Raw genomic sequence first — 14,672 nt, forward strand, 5'->3', positions numbered from 1 at the left:
TCTAGGACATGGTTTCTGCAGAGCAGCAATAATTCTGATGCACAATGATTTGAACAAAGAAATACTCAGAAATGCAATTTTTAAATTAAATTTCTTACTATATGTCCTCTATCCTTACAAAAATGCCACAAAAACGTGTTAAAAAACACAATTTTCACAGGAGTGGGTTTTTAAACAAATAAAATTCATCTTTAGAAATAAAAAATGAAAGATTTTTCTTGGTCTCACAGGCTCTTGGCACAGCATTTTCGTTCACTACATGTGTTTTTCATGTCATCAGATTCAGATGACATGAAAAACATAAAATAATGTTTGTTTGATCCTTTGGAGGAGGCAACTGAATTGTTTTCATTTCTCATTGATCTTTGCAGCCAGACGTCTGCTTCAATCAAAAGACAGTTGATATTTATAATGATATGAGGGATTCCCCTTGTGCTTTTATTGCATTACAGACGTGCACTTCTGTGCACATTTTTTTTTTATTTCTCCAATTTTAAGGTGTTTTATTTGAAATGCTGGTAAATGCAGAGCACCCAAGAAAACACACGCTTTATTGACATCTTTTCCCCATTTCCTTGCATTTATCACATGACAAATATAGACCCTATGCTGTTTGTGAATGCAGGTAAAGCACAAAACTCTTACCTCATGTCTGGGGAAAAGCCCACCTGGCATGCATAACCGGCCACCATGTGGCCTTTGAAGATTTTCTTTTTGTTCAGTCTGAAGCGATTTTGGGCTCCAAAGATGAGAATCTGGTTGTCCATGGACTGACATGCCAGCCATTTACCTGAAAAACGAAAAGAGAAATTAGTCTACGTATTAAAAGAAACCACTATAGTGACAAATGACAACATTAAAACCTGTGAAAACACAGATTTGATCTGACTGTACATGAAATTCACCATGTTGTTTCTAAATAAAAAGAGAGCAAAGTTCTCATTCTGATGTTTTTAAACTGGATATTGAGGCACTTCGGGGAACAAATTGGAAGACATTTTTATTTATTTATTAATATTAATTTAATTTTAGACTGTGTTTCAGCTCCTGACAGTGTTACAGTCTCGAGTCCCAAACGCTGATGAGAAAAAATCCCTCCTCTGTCGGAGTATTACACGGCTCACTGCCCTTTCTAACAGAAACATGGGGAAAATTAATATGATATGAGAGGGGTCTAACACTGGCAAGCCTTTGTCACATCCTTCAAAGGGAAACATCAGATTAATAAAAAAGACAAGTGCTGACAAAACTGGAGTGTGTTGGAGGCAAGAGCATGAAAGCTTGAGCAGTATCACAACAGAGGCTGGGATGTGTCTATTTCAGAGATGAAAACAGAGCGGACAGAGGAGAGCGCTCCGGATGAGGCGCCGAGGGAGGAGGTGGGGGTCCTATTTAGGCAAGAAGGAAAACGGAGCCACCTCCCACTGAGAGCACGTTCATTATTCACACGGAGAGGAAAAACTAATCATGTCGGGACAAATTAGAACAGCACCTACAGGAGAGAGGAGCGCACAGAAAGGAGGAAGAGGAGCTGGCAGTGATGACGGACTCAACGGGGACTTCCAGACTGAAGAGGAGTGTTTAGTACTGATGATGAGGAATGTTTTGTCCTGTTCATGAAAGACTCAGATGCAGTGTTCTCATCACACACCATGTAAGTGTTACATTAACCAGCTACATTCACACCGCCCTCAGCAGCACGTGTTCACGCACAGCTTCCAATGAAAAGTCCATGTAAATGCATGTGAACGTGCATTTTGGGCTTCCGTGTTCAAAACGCTCACGTTCACGCACATATTTAAGACTGTTCTCAGGCTCTACGTTCAAAACACTAGGCCATTGAATGTGTGTTGACAGTTAAGTGAAACCCTGATTTGGTGTTGTATGGATGGAGGTCCCCTTAAATAATGATCATGGAGGAGAAATAATTGGGGTTTGTACCTAGCCAAACTTAAATGACTCTTTCATATATCAGAATCGAGCTGTGAGAGACAAAGCCTGGGGAAAGAGTCGTGAAACTTGCACTGCTTAGATAATTTGCAGCGAATCTCTTCCGACTGCAGGTGGTGGACATAATCTACAAAACAGTAGAAGAAGAAAAAGCCCCTTCCTGCTTGTCCAGTGAGAACGCAATGTTCAAGAACCTGCATTTAGCGTGTTCTTAAACACGCGTCACATGCCTAAAGTAGCTTTAGTATCTATAATCCTTTTAGGGTTTTTTATATTAAACCGAGGTCATTTCCTGGTGAAAGAAAAAGCCAAATTAGTATAAACTAAACACAAAATTATGCATTTTTTCTTTCATTATTGTTAATTATTTTCATTGTATTTTAATATTGGACTGAACGTGCAGATAAGTGTCTGTGGAGAAAAATAAATCTATAAATAAATGAATAGAACAAAACATCTAGAACAAAAAAAGAACAGTTCCTGCACCTGAATTGTAACAATAATTTCTAAATGTTCTGCCTTAAAGGAGCAGCTTGACATTTACAAAGACTTAGTCACTTCCTTTAATAAACCCTTTTTCCAACTTTATAAAACACATGAGGTCCAAAAATCTCTAACCACTTTTTTTTTTTACATAACATTATAGAACTTTATTTTTAAAACCTGCACCTAATTTAAAAAAAACAAACAAGAAAACTGTTAGGACAAATGGAAGAATTTATTCATTCATTCAAAAAAAGTTTTTTTTTTTTGAAGAAGTCTGCCATCTACGCTGGTTCTACTCTTCCACTTCTGAGAACGTTGCGGTAATCCATTTTTGTGTGTGATCTCTGAAAACTAATGAAATGAATGGAAAAGAGAACAAGCTACTATCCGACATGGTGAAGTGATTTATCAAAACACTCTGAAGCAACGTTCACACCGCCCTCAACGTGCGTTCAAGCAATCACTTTCACTAAAAAGTCTATGTAAACACGCGTAAACATGCTTTTCTCGCTTCGCAAGTTTCTACGACTGTTTTTGGGCTCTACATACAAAGCGCAAGTCCATTGAACGCGCAATGAAAGCTAAACCAGGTTGAACTCCGATTTGGTGGTGACATGTGGTTGGCGTCCCTTGTCATTCACAAAAGTGCCAACTATCAGAAAATTGAAGAAAAACTGAGTGACATCCGCGTTTGGCGCATTCAAGAACGCGCGTCACATGCACGGTGTGAACGTAGCATGACACACAAGTCCAGAAATAAACAATTCTTAAAAAAAAGGAGAGGAAAAAAAAAACTCTCTGGAAAACTGGAACGGAAGCTGCGTCAATCTGGTGCTGCACAGCAGTAGTAGAAGTGTCTGACTGATGCTACACAACAATCTCTCATCATCATAGTGGAATGATCTCTAACCTAAACTGACATAAATAAAAGCTGCCCAAACAAACTCGTTCACATCCATCCTGATGCGTTTGAGTGTTTTAGGAGCTGACTGACTCTGTCCAAGCCCACGCTTGAAACCCATCATCAGCGTTTTTGGCAAATGACCAGCTCTGGAAGGCTGTGATCACAGCGTGATCATGCGGCCTTCTGCTCCCTTGGGTCCCTGCGGTGTGTTTGGGAGGGATTTGCCATGACTTGAATACTCACCGTTGGGAGAAAGAGTCACAGCCGGCATGGAGTGCATACTTGGCTCAGCGATGTACTTGAAATCCACAGGGATGTCCCTAAAACAGACACAGAACAGTGTGTCTGCACATGACAGCTGAACAAAGACGGAATCTGTGCCGACCTCGGAGAGACTCGCTCTTCACGTTTGCTGATTGTACGATTTCAAATAAATGCAAACACATGTGGTGAAATAATAATATCAAGTTTGGCGCCTCCCTGGTGCTCCTGAAGCTGAAGCATGACTGCAACCAGGAACGGATTAGGAATTCCCTCGCTTTTTCCCCTCCTCCCAGTCCTAACATGCTCTGCTGCAGCTCTGAATGATCTTCAGGCCACATGTTGGCATCTGTCAGAATAACTGCTTGCTAATTTGCTTGGTCATGTTAAAAATTTAAAGTATTTTTCCCCTTCAGGGTCCTTTTGTCAATGTGCACACAGTTATCTTATTTAGAAGAATTTAAAAAATGTTTTGAAATTAAACTTGACTTAGAAAATGTGTTAATAATTCCTCAAAACAAAACTTTTCGGTTCATTTTAATGTAATTAATATACAGTTAAACGGCACGATACAGATTTAGTTATTAAAGGATATTTTACTCAATTTTAATAAATTGTGTTAAATCGGAAATTCCCAGCCTTAATCCAGAATAAATTATGTTTTTGGAACATTGTCCAGTTATTTCCTGAGATGATCACATTTAAAGTGAATCTTATGAACAAAAACGGAAATATGTAATCACTGTTAGAAGACGAGTCAATCAGACAAAACTTAAATCTATACTCGTTTCATATCAGAAAGTTTGTAGCTCGAGGGATTAGGCACCAAAAAAAACAGACGGGTACATTTTGTTTTGGTTGAAACAAACCGACATTCTGCCCTCTGGTTGATAAACTTCTGCTGCACATTAAGGAGTCTTTTGTCGAGACCTTTTATGTGTGAAAATGACATTCTGAGCCAGAAAACAAAAGACCCAAAGATTTGCTAAACAGGATTCTTTAAAACAACCTGTTTTTTTTTAATTATCTTCTATTTGTTTTAGTACAACTTTGTCAATCTGCAGTCTGCACATTGGAGCAGTAATGCACACAACAGGAAAGTTGTTTCATAAGGAAAAAGACATTCCAGAATGTTCTTTGTTGTAGTGTATTTTTTTCCCCTCGTTCAGACTAAAAGTTTGTGGGAAACTTTTAGGAATTAAAATCCTTCACAGATCCCCTAGAGAAGAAACAAGAGCTGGGAAAAAGATTGCAGAAAAAGCATGAAAAAACACACACCTCCTGTTCCAGAAATCTGTGGGACACTTCGTTCATGCGGCAATCTTTAAATATTTGTCCATCCTAATAAACAGCTGCGCTTGTTTAGCTCCACACAACACCCCAGAGAGTCTAGAGGCCAGCTTGGTCTGTCTAGGTTTGAACAACACAACAACTGAAAAAGGCTGCAAACGGCACGTTTACACAAATCAAATATAATCCTGTTCATGAAATTCTGCATATTTGTTAAGAGCACTTTAGTTTAGGTTAAGCACCTTTTTCTAAGCCTAAATCTCCTTAATCGGGAACTAACTTTTCCCCAAATGTTAGTTTTTCCAGCAGTTCCATGGTTTACGTTTGTGCTCGACTTTATTCTGACATCAATAATACATGTGGAAAACAAAAATGTCATCACTGGAGTGAAAACGATCCAAAAAGGGAACAGAAGCCTGAGCCTATTACTTTATACTTGTCTTCTACTAAAGGGAATGTTATTTTCAAAACCATAATGCAAAAAATAACATTAATAAGAAAAACTTGTGACAGTTCTTCTAAATTCTTTTTTACTTTTAATGACTCAACTTAAAGGTTTTCCATAACTTTACCTCAACAAATAAGATCCAGAGATGCTTTATGAGGATTATCAGTGGTTTTTTTTTAAATCACAGTAAGATTGTTTGTAATATCTCTCATTTAAAACAAGCCTAGAATCTTCACTGGTACCTAATTATTCTTCATTTTTCTACAATAATTCTGTTCTTTTAAGCTTAGCTGAGTAATCAGTATGTGCATCTGTGACCTGATAAAAACATGTTTGTTTTTTTACCCCTTATAAGAAACTTAGTTTATTATTCTTGTTTTTCTTTTTTGAAGAAAAAAAGTTTTGTATGCTCTTTCCACACTTTCTTACTGCACATTATAAAGAAAACTAAAAACACCTAAACATTAGATGGATCGTTGATTTAAAAATTCTGGTTAAAAGTGCAACTAATGAGGAAAGCCCTAATATTAGCTGAAACTAACACTTGATTTAATGTATTCTTTTTCTTATCTAAAATTCCTTGACGAAATGGTCACAATGACGAGGTGTTGCATTATGGGATGTAAACTGTACTCACCACTCCCAAACTCGAAGGCTCTTGTCGTCTGATGTGCTGACAAAACGCCGGTTCTCGTCCACAAAGGTGATGGTGTTGACAGCGCCCAGGTGGCGGTCGTACTCCTGAACCACCTCGCCTGTCCTGATGTCCCACTGTCACACACACGCAGGGGGGGGGGGGGGAAACACAGTGAGGAATCATATTTCCCGCTAAAGAGTGAAAGGAAACCACCCAGAAACGACTCTGTGGACATGAAACCAGAACGGGCACATTTCTGCACTGCCTGGTTGTGCTCTTTCATTAAAAGCCCACCCTTGAGGCCAGCAGCCTTCTGTGCTCACAACCTGGAGAAGTGCTGCATGACTAACACCAGCCAGATTGGGAAATCTACTGGTCATAATGAAAACAATGGGGCTGAGATCATCTTCATTTCTATTTTTGATTTCAATCAAATCTCGGTGTCACAGTACAAGTCTGTACACTTCAAATTCTATAAATTGTTTATCCGATAAGAAAATAGAAAACCTTTATTGTTCTAATTTTCTTCAGAATGTTTTTTATCCTTTTGCAGATTTTTTCCATCTTGTTGCCTTTGATTTATGAGTTGCTCTATTCCTGTCATCCACTCACACACAACTTGCTAAAAAAAGTGAGACAAGTGCATTTCACGGTCCTGTGGGCACTGCCTGTGTACAGTTTCATGCATCTGCTGGGTCAGCACAGCTTCATTCTTCCCGTTTCTTCACCTGAACAATCTTCTTATCCGACATGCCGGCCACAAAGAGGTTCTGTTTGTCTTCATCTGGGTTGAACTTGACACAATATGGCACCTTCCTGTTGGTGAAGCGGGAGATGCACTGGCCTGTGGAGTAAAGCTAATTAAAACTCAAGAGCTAGGGAATAATCCGAAATATTTTTTCCAGAAAAAAAAAAGGATTCTGCAGCTTCTGCTGGATCCCTTTATGTGAAGAAAACCAAGCTGTAAAACTGAAAACCCCTGAGAGTTTTTGTTCATTCCACAAAAGGTGAATGATTGTGACAAATGCTAGAAATATTGGCAAACAGGAAACGAAAAATGACCGAAAACCCTGCAGGGATTCATGATTGTAATAAGAGCTCTGCTACCACCATCATTTTAGTACAGTTGGAAGAAATGTGTGATAAATTATTAAAGCTGCGATAAGAAAATACGGAAGAAAAAAAACGAAAAGTACAAAAGTGAGCCATAAACTTGGATTACAGTGGGGGATTTAACTCTCTTCTGCCCTCTGCTGGAGGAGCAAACTTTTACCCACCTTGATGGTAAAAAACATAAATATGTAAATAAGAAAAACTGATTACAAATGTCATCCTAAGCCATGTATAACACCCTTGAGTAACTAAGAAAAAATATTAGTGACAAGGACAGAAGCTCACTTAGACAACTGTTGTCATGGAAACTCTCCCGCTGTTATTTTCTTTTTTAAATCAACCTAAAGATTATTCTAGACGTGTGCTTAAACAGAGCCAGCAGAACGTGACTGCTCCCTGGGTGCCAAGTCTGACATGTGAAATCCCCTTTGCATCCACAATGATTGCTGCTTTGACCTTTATGCTAATAAAACATCTGCTAGGTTATGTTTCTGACGAGAAGCTCCAAAACCTAATGGAGGAGGGGGGGGGACCCCTCCATGCAGGTAAAGTTGTATTTTTTATTCAAAAACATGAATTTAGTCACTCTGGGGAAAGCACACTGATGTCAGAGACCCTCGTACCTGTCTCGGAGTCCCAGAGTTTAATGTGGCGGTCGTATGCGGCGCTGAGGAACTGAGTCCCAGTGTTGCTGAAGCAGATGTCTCGCACAGCTTTGCTGTGACCTATTACACAAAATATACACACTTCAGTGAAACAGACAAATGCCGTACAAATACTCAAAATGACGACAATTTAACAATTGTCGAACAGTCATTTTCGCATATTTTTTTTAAAGACCAGGAAAATTATGTCTTTGGTGTTCTTGTGTATTTTTTTTTTAAGATGGAGATAGTAAGCTCAAAATTGCATTTCTAAATCTTTCTTTATCCAAATCATTGTGAATCAGGAGCAGACTACAAAAATGCAATTTGAAAAAGAGCTCACAACCGCCCACAACTCTCAGGCAAATTTCTATGCAGAAAGCTATCTATGCATTTATCTATGCAGCATTCATGCAGAAACTCTGTCCTAAAACAACACAGGTTTTTGATTCTGGAGAAAAGGGGAAAAAAAAGTGGCATAATCAAAATTAAAGGGTTATGGGGAACGTTTTTAAAAACAAAACATGATCAGAGGGGGTCTTTAAGCTGAAAGTAAACCTCTACGGCTTTTCTTTTCTGACTATCACAAGGTTGCGGTGGGCTAACAGTATTCTTATCAACAATGTGCTCCAATAAGGACAAACGCTTCATGCACACATGCTCATTAAAGACCAAAGCAAACACTACAGCACCAGACAGTCTTAAAGATGTATGCACAAATGATTTTACACAATACAACTGAAACTACAGTAAATTAGGAAAGCAAGGCAACACTATTCGATGTTTCAGCGGTTAAAACATGAAAATTGGTAAAAAAATAAGCATCACTACCAAGATTAATTAGCATGAAATTGTCTTTAGGAAGAAATACATTAGTCTGATGATTGTTTTTACAGAATTAAGAGAAGAAAGGCATGCATCTCTGTTCATTCACAGAAACAGCGCATGTCTGGCTCTTCACCCCCTCCATCTCAATGTTTTCTGCCCCTCGTCCCCTCTTCTGCCCCTGGGCTGCTGAATTATGCATCTTCTTTGAAGGAGCTGACAAGGAGAGCCACAGCTACAAACAATCTTTACTCTGACAACGTGCTCTCAGTGAGACGTGTGGAAAAGTTGTCTATCTGCCAAGCAACCCTCCCGACACCATAAGAATTAAGAAATAAAATTAAAACATAAATATAACTGCAAATTTCCAACCAGAAGACATCAATGCTCCTGCAACGCTGAAAACACAGTCAGTCACTGAAGGGCTTATTCCAGTTTAGACCTCAAACATAGCCGGAGTCAACATCTTTGCTGATGATGCTTTCTTTGATGCTTATCTTACAGTTAGATAACAAAATACTTAATGATTCCAGGCGCTGTGGTCAACCATTAATACTAGTTATAATAAATAGGTACCTTTTTCATCATTTTATTTATTCACAATTGACACCTTAAAACACCAAATTACACTTTTTTATTGTGAAATTTGTGTCTTTATGGAGACAAAACTATCAACATAAATATATAAATATCTCTTATTTGTTTCCATGGCAGTCGTTTGGGCTCAGTTTAAGCTAAGAGCCAAAAACATTCATCCAACAAGGTATTTCACATCAAACTATTTTAAATGATCAATAATAATTCTTGGTATATTTTTGCAAGCAGACACCTAAAAAACAGGCTGTATAATCACAACTTTCACTCTCTAAAAATGTTTCTGGAACATCCAGAAACGAACAAAAGGAGAATGAAGATGATAAAATAATATACCCCCACTAGATTGCATCATTTCTGAATGAGAAAAGATCTCATCATAAAATGTTTCATGCTACAAACATTGCTTTATTTTGGGGATCTGGTGGAGAAAGGGGTTAATTGGACTCCAAAACATGAACAGCTTATTCAGAAAATTTAGAACAGAAAGAGACACCAAAAATAAATCCAATAACACTTACCAATAAATGTCCTGAGACACCTCCTCTCACCGTAAACCTCCCACAACTGTGGAAAAATGTGACAAATTAGACACACATTTACAACAAAAGGGGGTTTAAAGCTGGTTGTATCGAAACAATGTTCAGATTTTTATGGGAAGCTAACAAAATTGACGATTCTTGACAGAATTTAAAAGTGAATGATATGTTTTTAATAAATATCACACCAATAAAAAGCATATACTGAAGCCAAACATATTTATGTACCTTGATCTTACAGTCCATAGAGCAGGACAGCAGCAAATGACCGGAGTTGGGGAATAACCGGATCGCGCTGACACCCTGGGAGAAAAAAACAAAAACAATATTTAACATTGTTTGAATCTAAACATGATCTTATTGTCCCTAATATTATCAAAATCTTTCTATTGCTATTGAAATATTTCTAAATGCGTCAAACTATTTTAACTTTAATTTTCTTTTCTACTCTAAAAGCCTACTTATAAGCTGAACACCAACTTTTGATGTCCTCACCCAAAAGAGATATTAATTTGACATTCAGATCAGAATAGGGTGTTGCTGTTGAAGAACTTTTACAGAAAAAGTTGTTTTCCTTAATAGTTCTGTTACTTTCACTACATAAGAGGCTTTGAGGAATTTTTCTGGACATCGGCATTTATAGGAAAGACGGTTTTCTAAAACCTATTTGTATGACAAATCAGATTCTGAGGACTGTTGCTTGCTATAGAAAGTCCACCAATTTAAAAAAAGTTTAAAATATCAGAGTAAAAAAAATTTTAGCGTGAGCATCATTAACGGCCGCTCCACTCGCCTTGGTGTGTCCAGACCACACATGAATCTGTTTCTTCGGCAGGTAACACTTGTCTGGAGCATCAGGCGAACGCAGGTTGACGCCGACGTCCTGCGGAACGTGGAGGTAAGACCTGCCCTGGTAGTCGTACATGTCTTTGACTGTGAGAAGAACAAATGGGGGGAAAAGTGTTTGAAATGATCTTGAAACATGAATACTTTTCAATCCAGTATAGCATAGAGCTTTGCTTAACATTCATAGTTCAAATGAAATTTAATAATTTTAAGAAGATGTAAAAATTTCTCATAGTAGCAGATTTTTTACTGAAAAATGATAGTAGAAAAGCATTATTCCATCTTTTTGTGATACACTTGAATTAGAATTCGCTAAAGACTTTGTTACTCTAAACATTAAAATATAAAAAACGTAATTATAATCAACAAATATTATAGACTCCTATCAAAAAACCAAATACCATGAAGAATGGTCTTCTCTTCTGCCGGAGACTCTTCCTCCCTCTTTCCTCTCTTCTGCCTCTTAGCTAGGTATTCCTCCAGATCCTTCTTTTCTTCCTGCACAAGAAAATACATCATTAGAAAAATCTCAAGACACCATAACCTTCAAACAATCCAAAGACTGAACAGGCCAACAGGTGGCAGCTCATCTCAAACATGTGTTTTTGTGTAAAGAATACTTTAAAGAGGGTTGTGGCTTCATAGAGTAAGACATTAGGTAACATTGGATTCAAGGTATGTCTCTACCATACAGAAAAATTCCATAAACACTTTTTTAAATGAATTTTTTTGCGGATTCTTTTTTAAGCGCCAAAGAACTATAAATATATTCTTGCTTTGACAGTAAAATATCAGATCAGTTAAACACCATCTAACTTTTTTCGCTAAACTGTTCTTTATCGGATCCAACCTAATACTCATTTTTATTTTTTATTTTAAGGATTTTTCCCCATAAATTAATTATTTAATTTGAACAAAAGTTAAAAAAATTAAATATTTACTTAAAAGAACTTATAAACCCACTGTTAGCCTTAAAACTACAAGAAATGGCAAAAAAGGGAATTTAATGAATGAATCAATATTTTCTAATGGGTACATTTAATTTTAAAACACAGCTCTCCCAAAGTATGTGCGATGTGGCAAGTATTAATTTAAAAAAACAAACATAAAAGCTTGTAATATCTGTAGCATCTTATATCTGTTTATCAATGGCTGACTTCGCTGTTCTCAACGGTCCTTAAATTTTTGTTAAATATGAGTCACAGTGTACATTGTAATAGAGAAAACATCACCTCTGTTGGTTTGGCCACATTTTTCTCATCTTCATATTTGGCCCACGGCCCAAGGAAATGATCAATATCTGCAGCCTCTCCCCCCTTAACCTTCTTCCTTTTCTCTGTCTTCTTCTGACCGCTTTCAAAAACGGTCAGTCCTGGAATTCCAGTGAACACAAAGAAGCAAATCAATGACATCTTCCAATATTTTTATGACAGACATTAAGCCATGAGCTCGTCTGTCTCCTCTACCTGTAAACAGGTGGTCAGGGCTCACAGGATTATGGTTTAATGATGCAATGAGAAATAACTTTCAACAAATACCTTTATTTTTCTCAGCCTCATCCACCGCTCCGATGTAGCTAGTGGTGGTTATTTGCTGAGCGTCAACAGAAGGGTCTAAAGCATAACCTATCAACAGATAAAATATGGGTTTGTGGTCTTCAAAGTGTGAACTTTGAAAGAATTCATCCACCCTAAAGTCAACCCTACCATAAGTAGAGAACGTCCTTCTTTGTTGTTCAAACATAAAGTCGTTGACGTGAGCTGGTTCTGCATATCCAGATAACATGTTCCTGGGGGCGGACATCTGCTGCGTCTGAAAAGGGTTCTTTGGTCCAAACTAGGAACAAACAAGACTAATTAACACAGTTGTGTTTGACCCACAGTCCTTTGTTAATTCATGTGTCACTCTGTATTCACGTAAAAGTTTTTCCGCTTTGAAAATTCATCTGTAGATGGTTGGAAATAAAAAAACAAATCATGACATCTAACATACCCAGATTTTTTTCATCCAAAAGAAATAAAAATAGCCAATAGTTGTATGTTTTGATTACATAAACAACATACATTTTTATTAATGAAATTTTGGTTTGTGTGAAGCAGGAGAAGAGCCCATCTGTAGTTCCATAAAGTAAAACTACTATTTAATTTAGTAAATCCAGCCTTTACTATTTTGACTGGAATGTATTTATTTATTTAACAAGTATTTACCATCATTTTTGTCAGAAATACTGCATAATCCTGTTGTTATTAACTTTTAACTATAAACCTTTAAGATAAAAAAAAAAACGTCTTAGTCAAACACTCTCACAACTTTAAAATGTCTTTTCATCTTTATCGATTCTGACAAATTTGTTTCTATTTTTAATCTGTTAGAAAACACATATACCTAGAGGAATATGAAAAACAAAAGAAAATTCAACTGGGATAGAAAATTGTGAATTTATCTTTTCCCCAAAAGTAACATAACCACATATTTTTCAATAATAATCTAGTGTTGAATATGTAATTATGTGGAAATTAATTCTTTTTCCAGGATTTTTCAAATAAGTGAGGGAAGTAGTGTCGAAAAAGAAGCCTTTAAATCAAGGTTTTTAGAATTCAATCTCATAGAATTTAAAAATATATATATATATATAATAGGCTGCATCCATAATAAATCACCTCAGTGAAACCAGGAAGCTTGGTTTTATTGTCAAAAACTGGGCTTGATTATTATAAATATATGTTATGATAACAGTAATGACAAATGACAAAACTATCGGTAGGAAAACAATGACTGAGCATCAAATCGTAAATTGTAAAGCTGGTGATTTTTTCTGCTGCATACTGACTGAATTGAGAAGTTTTCCTTTTTTTTCTCCCCAATACAAGTCACATTTGTTAGAATTTGACTGATTAAATAAAGAAACATTCGTTGGTAACATTATTCTGAATTTGCCTTTGTGGAATGACTACAAACTTACCTCAGGAGCAAACAGAGTTTCATATGTCGGGTTATAACTGACTTCTTTCAAAGTGGGATCCAGGTGTGTACCAGTCTCAACAGACTCCTACCATCAACGCAAACAAATGATTATCAGTCATTACTAACAAAATTATCAAGGGACATGTGAAATACTTTGCCAAATATTGTCATCTTACATTACACTCCATTTTCACAAGTGTTTAAAAAAAACTATTGAGTAGTACAGATGTCAGGTCATTACATACAGTTCTGAAACATTTAAAAATATCAGTTATGTATTAGTTTGTAACTAACTTGGAGAACACTGTCAGTTAAAAATAAAGACATCTCTACATACTATTAACCTATTATTTTCAATTAAGACACTAATAGCTATATGAAAACATAGGGAGATTTCAACGTTAAAAGCAATAAAGTAAGATTAACTTCAATTTACGTACGCTTGAGACGCAAATATCAAAAACTTTAACCAATAAATTATTACTTAATAAAAAGCATTAGTAAGAGGCCAGTAAATACATCTTTAATGTATCATCATGTACACTTGTGTAATTGCTGCCTTAGCTCATATTTGTGGTCTATACTTGATTTGTGTTCATAAGTTGACTTGTATGAATTCTTATACACATTTAAAACCCTGACTATAGATTTCGCGACTTTTACCCAACATTTATCAACATGTAAAAAACTGTCGTCGAGGAGCAGTCATCAAACTTTACATTTTATGCTAACGTGAGTTAGCTTAGATGCCTTAGCTTACCTTAACAGCCACCTCCGGGGCAGAATTGAGAACTGCCAAAGACATTATGCTACCAGATTGCAACGGTTTAAGGTGAACCATTGCATCCGAGTCCATCGGGTCAGCTTGTTCTGTACTAGTATTTGATTCTGACTCGTTTTCTGAGTCAGAATCGCTACCGTACGAAGCGAGGGAAGATATGGCGGCAGACATTTTGAATGTTGTGAATTTACCGGAAATCCGAGGGCGGGACTACCGGTTACAAAATTATTCAACTTTCATTTAAAAAAATGTAAAAACTCGTTATATCAAAAATTAGGACAATTTTAAAGTTATGAGTGTTTACCAATTATAATGCGGGTACCATGCTTGTAAGACTAATATATTTTATTTATTTATCTATTTATAACATGCATAATGTGACGTAGCACA

At 36.7% G+C, this 14,672-nt stretch overlaps 1 protein-coding gene across 1 annotated transcript in view; it reads right to left on the reverse strand.

Moving 5' to 3' along the window:
- The window catches only part of cdc40 (cell division cycle 40 homolog (S. cerevisiae)), a 15,486-nt gene extending 1,009 nt beyond the window's left edge, over nt 1–14,477 (reverse strand). Inside the window, exons 1-14 of the mRNA XM_004083491.4 lie at nt 14,262–14,477; nt 13,500–13,586; nt 12,244–12,373; nt 12,076–12,162; nt 11,770–11,909; nt 10,939–11,035; nt 10,485–10,624; nt 9,920–9,994; nt 9,674–9,719; nt 7,713–7,814; nt 6,705–6,820; nt 5,977–6,110; nt 3,584–3,660; nt 646–790 (exon numbers count right to left, since the gene is read on the reverse strand). Of these exons, the coding sequence (XP_004083539.1) occupies nt 646–790; nt 3,584–3,660; nt 5,977–6,110; nt 6,705–6,820; nt 7,713–7,814; nt 9,674–9,719; nt 9,920–9,994; nt 10,485–10,624; nt 10,939–11,035; nt 11,770–11,909; nt 12,076–12,162; nt 12,244–12,373; nt 13,500–13,586; nt 14,262–14,453 (1,568 nt within the window). The 5' untranslated portion in view covers nt 14,454–14,477. The remainder of the gene's footprint in view (nt 1–645; nt 791–3,583; nt 3,661–5,976; nt 6,111–6,704; nt 6,821–7,712; nt 7,815–9,673; nt 9,720–9,919; nt 9,995–10,484; nt 10,625–10,938; nt 11,036–11,769; nt 11,910–12,075; nt 12,163–12,243; nt 12,374–13,499; nt 13,587–14,261) is intronic.
- Between the last annotated feature and the right edge of the window lie 195 nt (nt 14,478–14,672).

Source organism: Oryzias latipes, chromosome 24, assembly GCF_053564925.1.
Source record: "Oryzias latipes strain Hd-rR chromosome 24, Olatipes_Hd-rR_3.1".
In the NCBI taxonomy this organism is placed as follows: Eukaryota; Metazoa; Chordata; class Actinopteri; order Beloniformes; family Adrianichthyidae; genus Oryzias; species Oryzias latipes.